Below are 14,953 nucleotides of genomic sequence, written 5' to 3'. Positions count from 1 at the left end.
GAGGGACGTTTCTAGTTCGTAAATCACACTGTTTACTAAACGGACACGCATAAAAATTTGCACGTTAGCTCTATTAAAACGCACATTTCCTCCAGTGTCCACGAAAAGGAAAGTACCAATTCCAATCAAAAAGGATACAGTCTTATAAAAGTTCCATTACAAACAGTGCGATACAAATTTGCAATACTTCTCCACATAAGATAAATATTATTTCATCATTTCCACATTTCAGTAAAACCCTAAGCTCATTCTTACTTGATCATTGTTCCTACCCACTAGCAGAATCTTTAAAATACATGAATTACGAAACGTAAACGTAAAAGGGAGCAAAATAGATTTGTACAAGAAGCGCAAACTATCCTGTAGATAAAGCCAATCGAACAAACTCACTCCTCAAAAAACAGGTGAACTTATATTTTCATAGCATCAAATACACTACTGGCCATTAAAATTGCTACACCACGAAGATGATGTGCTACAGACGCGAAATTTAACCGACAGGGAGAAGATGCTGTGATATGCAAATGATTAGCTTTTCAGAGCATTCACACAAGGTTGGCGCCAGTGGCGACACCTACGACGTGCTGACATGAGGAAAGTTTCCAACCGATTTCTCATACACAAACAGCAGTTGACCGGCGTTGTCTGGTGAAACGTTGTTGTGATGCCTCGTGTCAGGAGGAGAAATGCGCACCATCACGTTTCTGACTTTGATAAGGGTCGGATTGTAGCCTATCGCGATTGCGGTTTATCGTATCGCGACATTGCTGATCGCGTTGCTCGAGATCCAATGACTGTTAGCAGAATATGGAATCTGTGGGTTCAGGAGGGTAATACGGAATGCCGTACTGGATCCCAACGGCCTCGTATCACTAGCAGTCGAGATGACAGGCATCTTATCCGCACGGCTGTAACGGATCGTGCAGCCACGTCTCGATCCCTGAGTCAACAGATGGGGACGTTTGCAAGACAACAACCATCTGCAGGAACAGTTCGACGACATTTGCAGCAGCATGGACTATCAGCTCGGAGACTGTGGCTGCGGTTGCCCTTGGCGGTGCATCACAGACAGGAGCGCATGCGATGGTGTACTTGACGACGAACCTGGTTGCACGAAAGGCAAAACGTCATTTTTCGGATGAATCCAGGTTCTGTTTACAGCATCATGATCGTCGCATCCGTGTCTGGCGACATCGCGGTAAACGCGCATTGGAAGCGTGTATTCCTCATCGCCATACTGGCGTATCAGCCGGCGTGACGGTATGGGGTGCCATTGGTTACACGTCTCGGTCACCTCTTGTTCGCATTGACGGCACTTTGAAAAGTGGACGTTACATTTCAGATGTGTTACGACCGGTGGCTCTACCCTTCATTCGATCCCTGTGAAACCCTACATTTCAGCAGGATAATGCACGACCGCGCTTGTTGCAGGTCCTGTACGGGCCTTTCTGGATACAGAAAATGTTTGACTGCTGCCCTGGCCAGCACATTCTCCAGCTCTCTCACCAATTGAAAACGTGTGGTCAATGGTGGCCGAGCAACTGGCCAGCCACTACTCTTGATGAAGTGTGGTATCGTGTTGACGCTGCATGAGCAGCTGTACCTGTACACGCCATCCGAGCTCTGACTGAATGCGCAAGCATATCAAGGCCATTATTGCGGCCAGAGGTGGTTGTTCTGGGTACTGATTTCTCAGGATCTATGCACCCAAATTGCGTGAAAATGTAATCACATATCAGTTCTAGTATAATATATTTGTCCAACGAATATCCGTTTACCATCTGCATTTCTTCTTGGTGTAGCAATTTTAATGGCCAGTAGTGTAGCTTTATACAAGTAGCGCAAGCTGCCCTGTAGTATAACAAACTGACTCCTCAAAAAACGGGTGAAATTATATTTACATAACATCAAATATTACAGTATACACTTATATTAAACTAATAATAAAGCATTAGAACCTATTAAAAACGCGAACGTTAGGAAAAAAATTTTGACGCGTCGAGACGCGAAACACGACCACTGCAAGCATCATATTGAGCATCGTTCACGGTTCCCACCAAGTTACATTGACAACGTATCCAGGGTGTCCTAGCATGTTCGCACTTTCTAAAAATATTAATCGTAGGTATGTTACTAATTCAAATTTAATTATAACAAATTGAACCAAGAACAGTGCGTTTTTGGTGGATTTCAGTGTGTTGTAGACTTTAAATGGCATACTCTCATAATAACCAAGTTACAATAATTCTTTTGCCACGAATATTATGTTTCGAATTATTTTATTGCAGCGAGTCACACAGTTAACAACGGGTTTTCCAGTGATTCTCAATTTGCTGGTGCTCAGAAACGGCATATATACGTATAGGATTGAACTGAATGTCAATATAGCGCCTCACAGCTTTGTGCTGAAGGGGGATGGCGCGGACGTGACGTAGATGGCGTTCTGCCATCCCATTGGTCAACGCTCAGACGCACGCTCAAAATATCTGACATGCTACATATCGCTATGCACGTTCGGAAAGACTCCCGAACGTGTTATTCGACGCCATGACGTCAGAAACTCGGCACGCTCAATGCTCAACGTTCGGATGGACGGTCCGTGTGCCGACGGTCTTACGGAGTGCGTCGAGAAAGTTCAAAAAACAGCAGCACGTTTTGTGTTATCGTGCAATATAGGAAAGAGTGTCACGGATACGATAAAGGATTTGGAGTGCACGTCATTACCGGAAAGACTTTCTCGTTGCGGCGGAATCTCCTCAAGAAGCCGCGGGAGGTAGCCGCGCGGTCTGGGGCGCCTTGCCACGGTTCGCGCGGCTCTCCCTGTCGGAGATTCTAGTCCTCCCTCGGGCATGGGTGTGTGTGTGTGTGTGTGTGTGTGTGTGTGTGTGTGTTGTCCTTAGCGTAAGTTAGTTCAAGTTAGATTAAGTAGTGTGTAAGCCCAGCGATCGATGACCTCAGCAGTTTGGTCCCACAGTGCGACGGCGCGGTTACCTTCGTCCTTCACCTGCGCCTACCTGTGAACTCGTTGCAGCAGATCGCCGGTAGGAAAGCCGAGTAGAAACCTACCGTACTGCGACTCGCACCAGGCTGCATACAATGTAACTATTCTAATCATCGGGAAAAAGTTTTAATTTTGAATGAAAGGTGGAAATACTGGCAAAACTTCGGTATATTCTGAACCTTGAGATGTACACGTTCACTGCCAAGCCCGTGCTAATCCTAACACAGTAATGCACAAACCCCAAATTTATGGTAACGTATTTCCGGAAATCTGAACAGCTCCTAAGCACGGATTATTTTTAAAAGAAAATATTCGCCATACTACACTCATGCTCATAAATTAACGATAATTGCAGAATGTGGTGCCACACAACGTGGCACTAAACAAAAATGGCGCTAATAGCATAGCCACATAGGGAACACACACGACACAGATCTGTAAGCCCACGGTATTGGTGATAAGTTGAGAAAAGCGTCCCGAAACACATGTGGTACGAAAGCCACTGTTTCCTGCGCATGTACCCCGACATCAATATGGGATCACCATGCACACGTACACAGGCCGCACAACGGGTTGGCATACTCTGGATCAGGTGGTCGAGCAGCTGCTGGGGTATAGCCTCCCACTCTTGCACCAGTGCCTGTCGGAGCTCCTGAAGTGTCGTAGGGGTTTGAAGACGTGCAGCGATACGTCGACTGAGAGCATCCCAGACGTGCTCGATGGGGTTTAGGTCTGGAGAACAGGCGGGCCACTCCATTCGCCTAAAATCTTCTGTTTCAAAGTACTCCTCCACGATGGCAGCTCGGTGGGGCCGTGCGCTATCATCCATCAGAAGGAAGTTGGGACCCACTGCACCCCTGAAAAGGCGGACGTACTGGTGCAAAATGACATCCAGATGCACCTGACCTGTTACAGTTCCTTTGTCAAAGACATGCAGTGGGGTACACACACCAATCATAATCCCACCCCACACGATCAAACCACGACCTCCATACAGGTCCCTTTCAAGGAGATTAAGGCTCAAATGGCTCTGAGCACTATGGGACAACATCTGAGGTCATCAGTCCCCCAGAACTTAGAACTACTTAAACCTAACTAACCTAAAGACATCACACACATCCATGCCCGAGGCAGGATTCGAACCTGCGAACGTAGCGGTCGCGCGGTTCCAGACTGAAGCGCCTAGAACCGCTCGGCCACTCCGACCGGCAAGGAGATTAAGGGGTTGCTATCTGGTCCCTGGTTCACGCCAGATGAAAGCCCGGCGAGAATCACTGTTCAAACTATACCTGGACTCGTCTGTGAGCATAACCTGGGACCTCCATTCCAATGACCATGTTCTTGACACCAGGCGTTACGGGCTCTTCTGTGACCAGGGGTCAGTGGAATGCACCTTGCAGGTCTCCGGGCGAATAAACCGTGTCTGTTCAGTCGTCTGTAGACTGTGTGTCTGGAGACAACTGTTCCAGCGGCTGCGGTAAGGTCCCGAGGAAGGCTACCAGTAGTACTCCGTGGCCATCTGTGGGCACAGATGGTGAGATATCGGTCTTTTTGTGGTGTTGTACACTGTGGACGTACTGTAGCGCCTGGACACGTTTACTGTCTGCTGGAATCGTTGCCATAATCTTGAGATCACACTTACGCACACGGAGGGCCCGTGCTACGACCTGCTGTGTTTGACCAGCCTCCAGTCGCCCTAGTATTCTACCCCTCATAACGTCATCAGTATTTCTTTGAGCCATTTTCAACGCACAGTCACCATTAGCACGACTGAAAACGTCTGCACACTTCTACATCTACATCTACACTTATACTCCACAAGCCACCCAACGGTGTGTGGTGGAGGGCACTTTACGTGCCACTGTCGTTACCTACCTTTCCTGTTCCAGTCGCGTATGGTTCGCGGGAATAACGACTGTCTGAAAGCCTCCGTGCGCGCTCTAATCTCTCTAATTTTACTTTCGTGATCTCCTCGGGAGGTATAAGTAGGGGGAAGCAATATATTCGATACCTCAACCAGAAACGCACCCTCTCCAAACCTGGACAGCAAGCTACACCGCGATGCAGAACGCCTCTCTTGCAGAGTCTGCCACTCGAGTTTGCTAAACATCTCCGTAACGCTACCACGCTTACCAAATACCCTGTGACAAAACGTGCCGCTCTTCTTTGGATCTTCTCTATCTCCTCTGTCAACCCGACCTGGTACGGATCCCACACTGATGAGCAATACTCGAGTAAAGGTCGAACGAGTGTTTTGTAAGCCACCTCCTTTGTTGATGGACTTCTTTTTCTAAGGACTCTCCCAACGAATCTCAACCTGGCACCCGCCTTACCAACAATTAATCTTATATGATCATTCCACTTCAAATCGTTCCGTACGCATACTTCCAGATATTTTACAGAAGTAACTGCTACCAGTGTTTGTTCCGCTGTCATATAATCATACAATAAAGGATCCTTCTTTCTATATATTCGCAATACTTTACATTTGTTTATGTTAAGGGTCAGTTGCCACTCCCTGCACCAAGGGACTATCCGCTGCAGGCCTTCCTGCATTTCGCTTCAATTTTCTAATGCTGCAACTTCTCTGTACACTACAGCATCATCCGTGAAAAGCCGCATGGAACTTCCGACACTATCTACTAGGTCATTTATATATATTGTGAAAAGCAATGGTCCCATAATACTCCCCTGTGGCACGCCAGAGGTTACTTTAACGTCTGTAGACGTCTCTCCACTGAGAACAACATGCTTTGTTCTGTTTGCTAAAAAACTCTTCAATACAGCCACACAGCTGGTCTGATATTCCGTAGGCTCTTACTTTGTTTATCAGGCGACAGTGCGGAACTGTATCGAAGGCCTTCCGGAAGTCAAGGAAAATGGCATCTACCTGGGAGCCTGTATCTAATATTTTCTGGGTCTCATGAACAAATAAAGCTAGTTGGGTCTCACCTGATCGCTGTTTCCGGAATCCATGTTGATTCCTACAGAGTAGATTCTGGGTTTCCAGAAATGACATGATACGCGAGCAAAAAACATGTTCTAAAATTCTACAACAGATCGATGTCAGAGATATAGGCCTATAGTTTTGCGCATCTGCTCGACGACCATTCTTGAAAACTGGAACTACCTGTGCTCTTTTCCAATCATTTGGAACCTTCTGTTCCTCTAGAGACTTGCGGTACACGGCTGTTAGAAGGGGGGCAAGTTCTTTCGTGTACTATGTGTAGAATCGAATTGGTATCCCGTCAGGTCCAGTGGACTTCCCTCTGTTGAGTGATTTCAGTTGCTTTCCTATTCCTTGGATACTTACTCGCTGCACCGTACTCTGACATGCACCAACACACCTCTGCGTATGTGGACTGCTGCCAGCGCCACCGTGCGACGACCGCAGGTCAAATGCACCGCACGGTCATACCCCGAGGTGACTTAAACCCGCAAACCGCCCACCAGAGCGTTGTTTCGCCGTGTATCAGCATTATCCTTAATTTATGAGCATGAGTGTATTAAGTTTACCGGTGTGTAATGCACTCAAGTTTTTAGTCACCTATCTGCTCAATATGCCAGTCGGAAATACTGTCTTTTCTCATACACAAATTTACTTAAGAAATCCGTACACTGAAAAAAAAACCACACCGGAATAAATATTCCTTCACTTTAAAATACCTTTGAAAGATGTAGCACAACTAAACCCGACAAATTGTATAACTTCCTTCGGAGCTCATACTACAGACGACCGGACCATGGAAAGGATGGGCTCAGACTCCCTTAGCCTGCTGTACGCATTCTCTTTCTCCAAGAGAAAAGACTCGCGAAGAATACTCCGTTCTGATCGGTCAGTTTTCTGTAAGGCCGATAGAAAAAAATCATTCTTCCGCGTTCGTCCGTGGATTTCATGACTAACCAATCGACAAATAACACACTTTCGAGCTGTACTTTTTCCCGAAATAAATATTTAACATTCTGATATTTGGTTTATGCTTTACTTTATTAACTATTTTCGTCTGCAGTCGAATTAGCTTTCCTTTTACCATACACTTACTTAACACATTATGATACAAAATTCCCCGTCGTCTGCATTCTTAAAACTATCTCACACTAGTTCGTACAGCGTTCATCAGTAGAACAATGATCTAAATATTTACTTTAGACCACATTCACGCATCATTCACACTACTAAAAGTATATGCAAAATTGTACAAACATTAATAAATGAAAAAAGCCTTCAAGAAATAAACAGAACAATTCACAAAAACATTCTCTTGACCTGTTTCTTGAATGTGTCTGGCAGATGAAAATTAGAAGTACTTACTCGACTAAACTCGTTTCACACCACCTGTCACTGTGCACGCATGAGTCATTCTCCCGATACACGGGCTTCAGACAGGAGCGATATAGGGCGCCACGCCTCGAAAGGAACTCACCACTAATTTCCAATTTTTCACGCGATTTCAATGAGCAACTTTCTCCTCCGAATGCGAAAATATTTTTTTGACGCCGACCTACCTAGGGAGAAACGATCATCATGATAAAAGAATCAGAGCTCGCACGGAAAGATGATATAGGTGTTTCTTTTGTTCCGCGCGCTGTTCCAGATTGGAATAATCGAGAATTGTGAAGGCACTTAAGGGGAGTTGGAACGCCCTATCCCGATCATATTGAATCTATTACGAAACTTTTACAGGACATTAAACTGTTTCTGAGTCTGCTGAACTAGAATAATTGCATTTCAGCCACTGCTTTCGGAAATACAATTTTTTGATTACATGGTTAAAATTTTGTGTACTTTTTTGTACGTTCTCCTAAATAATTTTAATTATACATAACATTACGTTCTCCTTGTAACTCAGTAGATTCAAAATATGTATGTTATTACTCCCTGAAAGTTGTGGTTTCTGAAATTTAAGGAAAAATGCAACAGAAAAAGTAAATGTTCAGGAACGGATTTCAAAAAACTGTTCAAATGGTTCAAATGGCTCTGAGCACTATGTGACTTAACTTCTGAGGTCATCAGTCGCCTAGAACTTAGAACTACTTAAACCTAACTAACCTAAGGACATCATACACATCCATGCCCGAGGCAGGATTCGAACCTGCGACCGTAGCGGTCGCGCGGTTCCAGACTGTAGTGCCTAGAACCGCTCGGCCACTATGGCCGGCCTCAGAAAACTGTAACTTACTTAATATTTGCTTAATTTTTTTTTTATTTTCAGGCATTCAGAAGCACTCTGCTCCATACTGTATTTCATCCTCTTGATATTTCTCCAAATTTTTTCTTCTTTTCTTCTTTCTGTGCTCCTTAGTGGCCAACTGTGCCGCATACTCTGCTTTATCAATGCAGAGCTTGTCCATCCGTTCAAGTTCTCTGATGCAGTTTGCTCCAGGATTAATTCCATACGCTGTTGCACTTTCGCCCTACCGATGTCGCCATCATGAAAAGCAATAACAGCATCACTAATCCCCCACTGTAGTGTCTTCGGTCCAACAAAAACATTTTTTGGTAAACGCGTCCGTATAAGATTTTTGAACGACTCATTGGGATATTGAGTCTGACCATGCAGACACTTCAGTAATTCAGGATTTGACAGGTCTCTGTAAATAGGTTTTATGATATCCATGACTGCTGCTGGGATGGAATGTTTACGGCTGCCGCGCGGGATCCGCCGAGCGGTCTAGGACGCTGCAGTCATGGAGTGTGTGGCTGGTCCCGGCGGAGGTTCGAGTCCTCCCTCGGGCATGGGTGTGTGTGTTTGTCCTTGGGATAATTTAGGTTAAGTAGTGTATAGGCTTAGGGACTGATGGCCTTAGCAGTTAAGTCCCATGAGATTTCACACACATTAGAGCATTTAGTTTACGGCTGTATGAACTGTTTGAGTACTGGGCATTGCGGTAGTTGCACCATGAATCAGGTCCAGCAGGGCAAAGGTGGTGTTCTGGTTTTTCATCAGTTGACAGTCTGTGGAAGAAGGTAGCCCATACTGTCTTTTTAACAAATCCTCAGCATTATTTCCAATGGCCATCCCATAATATTGCTGCAGTTCATCAATCATTTTTTCCGTCAACCTGCTTCTTGTGGTTTTACCATCAGAAAGTTTCTTGTCTCTCAAACTTTGCTTCAACTTCCTCAACCTGGTGGTCATCCTCTCGTGGACATGACCTTTATAACACAGCACTCCTCACGCCTGTATATAAAAAATTACCGATTTTATTAGAGCTTGAAGTCATGCGCGTAAAAGAATAACATTTTGAACCGGTGTAGATTATACAGGGTGGCACACGAAATGTGTTACCATTTTGTTTTTAAATATAAACTTTATTGTCGATACAATCTGAAAGGAACATATACTACAGTGAAGAGCCGTCCATGGAGATGTGTTCTAACTCAGCACATGCTCAATATGTCCACCATTTCATTTCCTAACTTCCTTCAAACGAACATTGAAGTTATTATTACCCTACGGCACATGTCTTCTGTAATTTCACTGCAAGCTTGAAGAACAAGTGTTCTGAGCCCCATTAAATCACGTGGACGTTTCGGGAAAATTTTTTCCTTTAGGTACCCCCAAAGAAAAAAGTCACACGGATTGAGGTCTGGACTATTGGGGAGCCAATTTTGTCCGTCATTGAAGTGACCTGGAAACCTGAGTGATATGATCCGCATGTCGAAATGCTCGTGTAAAAACTCCAACACAGTGTTTGCAGTATGTGGCCTTGCTCCATCTTGCACGAACGACTGCGTGTTGAAGGACAAGGCAGTAGCAAGAATCTGTGGAATGAAGCTATTGCGAAGCATGCTCAAATAACGCTCGCTGTTCACAGTTTCTTCAAAGAAAAAGGGTTCCGTGACTGGGAACTGCTGCCCACGCTGTAATCCTCGGAGCATAATGTTGTCGTTCGTGAAGCACTTGTGGGTTTTCAGCGGCCCAAAAGCGTACATTTTGTTTGTTGACCACACCGTCAAAATGAAAATGCGCCTCGTCTGAAAACTAAACGTTGTTGAGAGTTTCTTCCCTATCCTCCGCCGACTAAGCAAACAGTAGTCTCTGCTGCTTGTGTTCTTCAGTGAGTTTCTGTGCACAGGTCATCTTGTATGGGTACATACGGAGGTCACTTTTAAGAATGCGTTGAACGGAGCATCTGGATATTCCCAGTTGCACTGCTGCCTTTCTACAAGATTTCCCGAGACTTCTCTGTACAGCAACTCGTACCGCTTCAGTATTCTCCGGCGAACAAACAGGCTTAGGCCGAGGTCGCTTCGCTTCCAATACTGTTCCTTCCTGTACAAATTTATCGAACAACCTTGGACGGTCTTCTTGGAAGGGACCCATCGTGTGTTAAACTGTTGTCGAAAACGCCTCTGGGTCACAACAAGGCTTTTCGTTTCACGAAAAAGTAACACAATTGCCGGTCGTTGCTGTGTCGTCAGTCTTCCATTGTCCGCCATTGCTGCTTACTAGTCTCCTAGCGGCAGTATCGTGAATTACACGTCATTTCGTAACTCATTTGTTTTTCAAGCTCTGCTGGTACTGCTGTAGAGATCTCATCGGGATATCTAATATGCGTCGTAAATTGTGAAAGAAACAACTGGTAAGACATTTCGTGCGCCATCTGTATTTACAAGTATAGAATGAAATAGTTCCCATGATATATGGTGAGTCACCTAACGTTACCGCTGGATGTATTTCGTAAACCACATCAAATACTGACGAACCGATTCCACAGACCAAACGCGAGGAGAGGGGCTAGTGTAATTGCTTAATACAAACCATACAAAAATGCACGGAAGTATGTTTTTTTTAACACAAACCTACGTTTTTTTAAATGGAACCCCGTTAGTTTTGTTAGCACATCTGAACATATAAACAAATACGTAATCAGTGCCGTTTGTTGCATTGTAAAACGTTAATTACATCCGGAGATATTGTAACCTAAAGTTGACGCTTGAAACCTCCGACGTTAAGTTGCGTGTTGTAACAAACACTTCATTGCAGGGGCCCAAACAGCTGCAACATATATCGCGTTTGTACAGAATGATCTGCCAACGTTGCTCGAAAATGTCCCACTGGAAACGCGTCGACGTATGTGGTATCAGCATGATGGTGCACCTGCACATTCCGCAATTAACACTAGGCTGACCCTTGACAGGATGTTCGACGGGCGTTTCATAGGACGTGGAGGACGCATAAATTGGCCAGCCCGTTCTCCTGTTCTTACACCTCTGGACTTCTTTCTCTGGGGTACGTTAAAGGAGAATGTGTACCGTGATGTGCCTACAACCCCAGAGGATATGAAACAACGTATTGTGGCAGCGTGCGGCGACATTACACCAGATGTACCGCGGCGTGTACGACATTCATTACGCCAGAGATTGCATTTGTGTGCAGCAAATGATGGCCACCACATTGAACATCTATTGGCCTGACATGTCGGGACACACTCTATTCCACTCCGTAATTGAAAACGGAAACCACGTGTGTACGTGTACCTCACCCCTCATGGTAATGTACATGTGCATCAGTGAAAAAGACCAATGAAAAGGTGTTAGCATGTGGACGTAATGTGCTGTTCCAGTCTCTTCTGTACCTAAGGTCCATCACCGTTCCCTTTGGATCCCTACGTAATTCGGTGCTCACCGATACACACGATCGAACAGCGGAGGAGTGGTACTCAAGCGTCAACTTTTGGTTACAATATCTCCGGATGTAATTAACATTTTACAATGCAACAAACGGCACTGATTACGTATTTGTTAATATGTTCAGATGTGCTAACAAAACTAACGGGGCTCCATTTAAAAAAAACGTAGGTTTGTGTTAAAAAAACATACTTCCGTGCATTTTTGTATGGTTTGTATTAAACAATTACACTAGCCCCTCTCCTCACGTTCGGTAGGTGGAATCGGTTCATCAGTATTTGATGTGGATTAGGAAATATATCCAGCGGTAACGTTAGGTGACTCACCCTGTATATAATTGCGAATTTTATGAGATAAAAATCCGAAAACGTGAAAAAAATTATTTTTCCGTTCTAACTCCACTTAAGCGTTATTTGCAGAGTATCCGTGCAGATGAAGATGTAGAGGAAGCAGTTGGGAACGGCTAGTAAATAAATAAATAATCTCTACCCGTGGGTAAGTTTGTGCGGAAGTCTGTAGAGCGAGTGCTACTCGTACTTGTGCGGGTATTCCCCTTTTTTCGCCGACTGCGGTGAGAGCTTACAGGTATCCGGTTGCCGGGCGGCTCCCCCGCAGGTGGCGAGCGGGTGCGAGCAGCCGTCCACGGTGTGGGAGGCGAGCGCGGCGTGCAGCGACCTGGACGGCGACATGGGCGCGGCGCACGCGCTGCTGCGCGCCCTCTACGGCCGGCGCTTCCCCGAGCTGGAGGCGCTCGTCCGGGCCGGCGCCGCCTACGCCGCCGTCGCCAGGCGCCTCGGCTGCGGCAGCGCCGGCGGGGGCGGCGCCGGCTACGGGGGCGTGGCGTTCGGGGGCGGGCTCGGGGGCGGCGCCGTCGCGGCCGCGCTGGCGCCGCTGCTGCCGCCGGCCTCCGTCATGGTGGTCTCGCTGGCCGCCGCCACCACCAGGGGACGCAGCCTCACCGAGCACGAGCAAGGTACGCCGCCTACACTGCACGGGAATATCCACAAACACCTCACATGTCCGTTTTTTCACAAAATTGAGTTTTTTCTCCGTTATTGAATTTCGATTCCCCCTGAAGGGGGCGGGCTGGCAGCAGCTCAGTACGCTGCTCTACAACCTACAGCCTTTTTAAAAACGTGGTCTCGCGGTAGCGTTCTCGCTTCCCGAGCACGGGGTCCCTGGTTCGATTCCCGGCGGTGTCAGGGATTTTTCCTGCCTCGAGATGACTGGGTGTTGTTGTGTCGTCTTCATCATCATCATTCATCCCCATTACGGTCGGAGGAAGACAATGGCAAACCACCTCTACTAGGACCTTGCCTAGTACGGCGGTGCGGGTCTCCCGCATCGTTCCCTACGCTCCGTCACGGAGTATGGGACATCATCATCATCATCAAGAAGAAAGAAAACAGTAAAAGCAGGCGATAAAATGGTGACTTAAATCGTAAAACGGCGGAAAATCGTGGAAAGGTAAAACTTAAAGCAAAGGGGTTGGCAATGCTAATAAAATACACAGGTATCAGACAATTAACACGGTAAACACACAATTTAAAAAAACATGGCGACAGTCTGGTTTCTGTTCGCAACAGATAAAAAATCACACCCAGCGACAGTATGATATCCGTTCGCAACACTTCCCTAAAGACACACACAACACTGAACACTCACTCTAAAACAATGCACGAAAATGTCGGCACAAAGATGACAGGCTAGGGCAGATCGGGCGGGGGGGGGGGGGGGGGGAGACGTGGATGAGGGGGAAAACAAGGAGGGAGGAGAGGAATAAACGAAAGGGGGGGGGGGAACCAAAAAGGAGAGGACTCATAAGGGGGGAGACGGGCAGGGCAGACGCGAGAGGGAATGAGAATAGGCAGAGGAGGGAAATACAAAAGGAGTCGGCGGAGAGAAGGGAAGCAGAGAGAGGGTAGGTGGGGAAAAAAAAGGATGGAAGGGGGAAGAGGGACCCCAGGAAAAGGACAGAGGAACGGAGGGGGAGTGTTAGTTACTGGGCCAAATATCTCACAAAATAAGCGTCAAACGAAGAAACTACAACGAACGAAACTCGTCTAGCTTGAAGGGGGAACCCAGATGGCGCTATGGTTAGCCCACTAGATGGCGCTGCCATAGGTCAGACGGATATCAACAGCGGTTTTTTTGAATAGTAACCCCCAATCTGTATTACATATTCGTGTAGTACATAAAGAAATATGAATGTTTTAGTTGGACCACTTTTTTCGCTTTGTGATAGATGGCACCGTAATAGTCACAAACGTATATACATTACCCGGATTAATAATGGACCGTTTACCAACTGCGCAAAAGGTCGATATCGTGTTGATGTATGGCTATTGTGATCAAAATGCCCAACGGGCGTGTGCTATGTATGCTGCTCGGTATCCTTGACGACATCATTCAAGTATCCGGACCGTTCGCCGGATAGTTACGTTATTTAAGGAAACAGGAAGTGTTCAGCCACGTGTGAAACGTCAACCACGACCTGCAACAAATGATGATGCCCAAGTAGGTGTTTTAGCTGTTGTCGCGGATAATCCGCACATCAGTAGCAGACAAATTGCGCGAGAATCGGGAATCTCAAAAACGTCGGTGTTGAGAATGCTACATCAACATCGGATTTCTTTCTGTGGGCGAAGTTGAAGGATATTGGCTATCCTGATCCACTGACAACGCCTGACAACATGCGTCAGCGCATTGTCAAAACATGTTCGAACATTACGGGAGGCGAACCACTTGCTGTTGAGAGGAATGTCGTTACACGTATTGCCAAATGCATTGAGGTTGACGGACATCATTTTGAGAATTTATTGCAGTAATGTGGTATTTACAGGTAATCACGCTGTAACAGCATGCGTTCTCAGAAATGATAAGTTCACAAAGGTACATGTATCACATTGGAACAACCGAAATAAAATGTTCAAACGGAACTACATTCTGTATTTTAATTTAAAAAAAAAACCTACCTGCTACCAACTGTTCGTCTAAAATTGTGAGCCATATGTTTGTGACTATTTTAGCGCCATCTATCACAAAGCGAAAAAAGTGGTCCAACTAAAGCATTCAGATTTCTTTACGTACTACACGAATGTGTAATAAAAATGGGGGTTCCTACTTAAAAAAAAACGCAGTTGATATCCGTTTGACCTAAGGCAGTGACATCTAAAAGGCCAACAATAGCGCCATCTGGTTTCCTCATTCAAGCTAGACGAGTTTCGTCCTTTGTAGTTTTCTCGTTTGATGCTTCTTTTGTGAGATATTTGGGCTGGTCACTATCAATGGACCACTCTGTTCAATCACGGAGTTGT

At 45.9% G+C, this 14,953-nt stretch overlaps 1 protein-coding gene across 1 annotated transcript in view; it reads left to right on the top strand.

Annotated features, from left to right (window-relative positions):
* The window catches only part of LOC126426514 (U4/U6 small nuclear ribonucleoprotein Prp31-like), a 171,953-nt gene that overhangs the window by 53,248 nt on the left and 103,752 nt on the right, over positions 1-14,953 (top strand). The window contains exon 2 of the mRNA XM_050088419.1: positions 12,252-12,609. Within this exon, the coding sequence (XP_049944376.1) occupies positions 12,252-12,609 (358 nt within the window). The remainder of the gene's footprint in view (positions 1-12,251; positions 12,610-14,953) is intronic.

This window comes from Schistocerca serialis, chromosome 11, assembly GCF_023864345.2.
Source record: "Schistocerca serialis cubense isolate TAMUIC-IGC-003099 chromosome 11, iqSchSeri2.2, whole genome shotgun sequence".
In the NCBI taxonomy this organism is placed as follows: domain Eukaryota; kingdom Metazoa; phylum Arthropoda; class Insecta; order Orthoptera; family Acrididae; genus Schistocerca; species Schistocerca serialis.
Note: the sequence above shows the minus strand (reverse complement) of the source record. Positions and strands in the feature narration are given on the sequence as shown.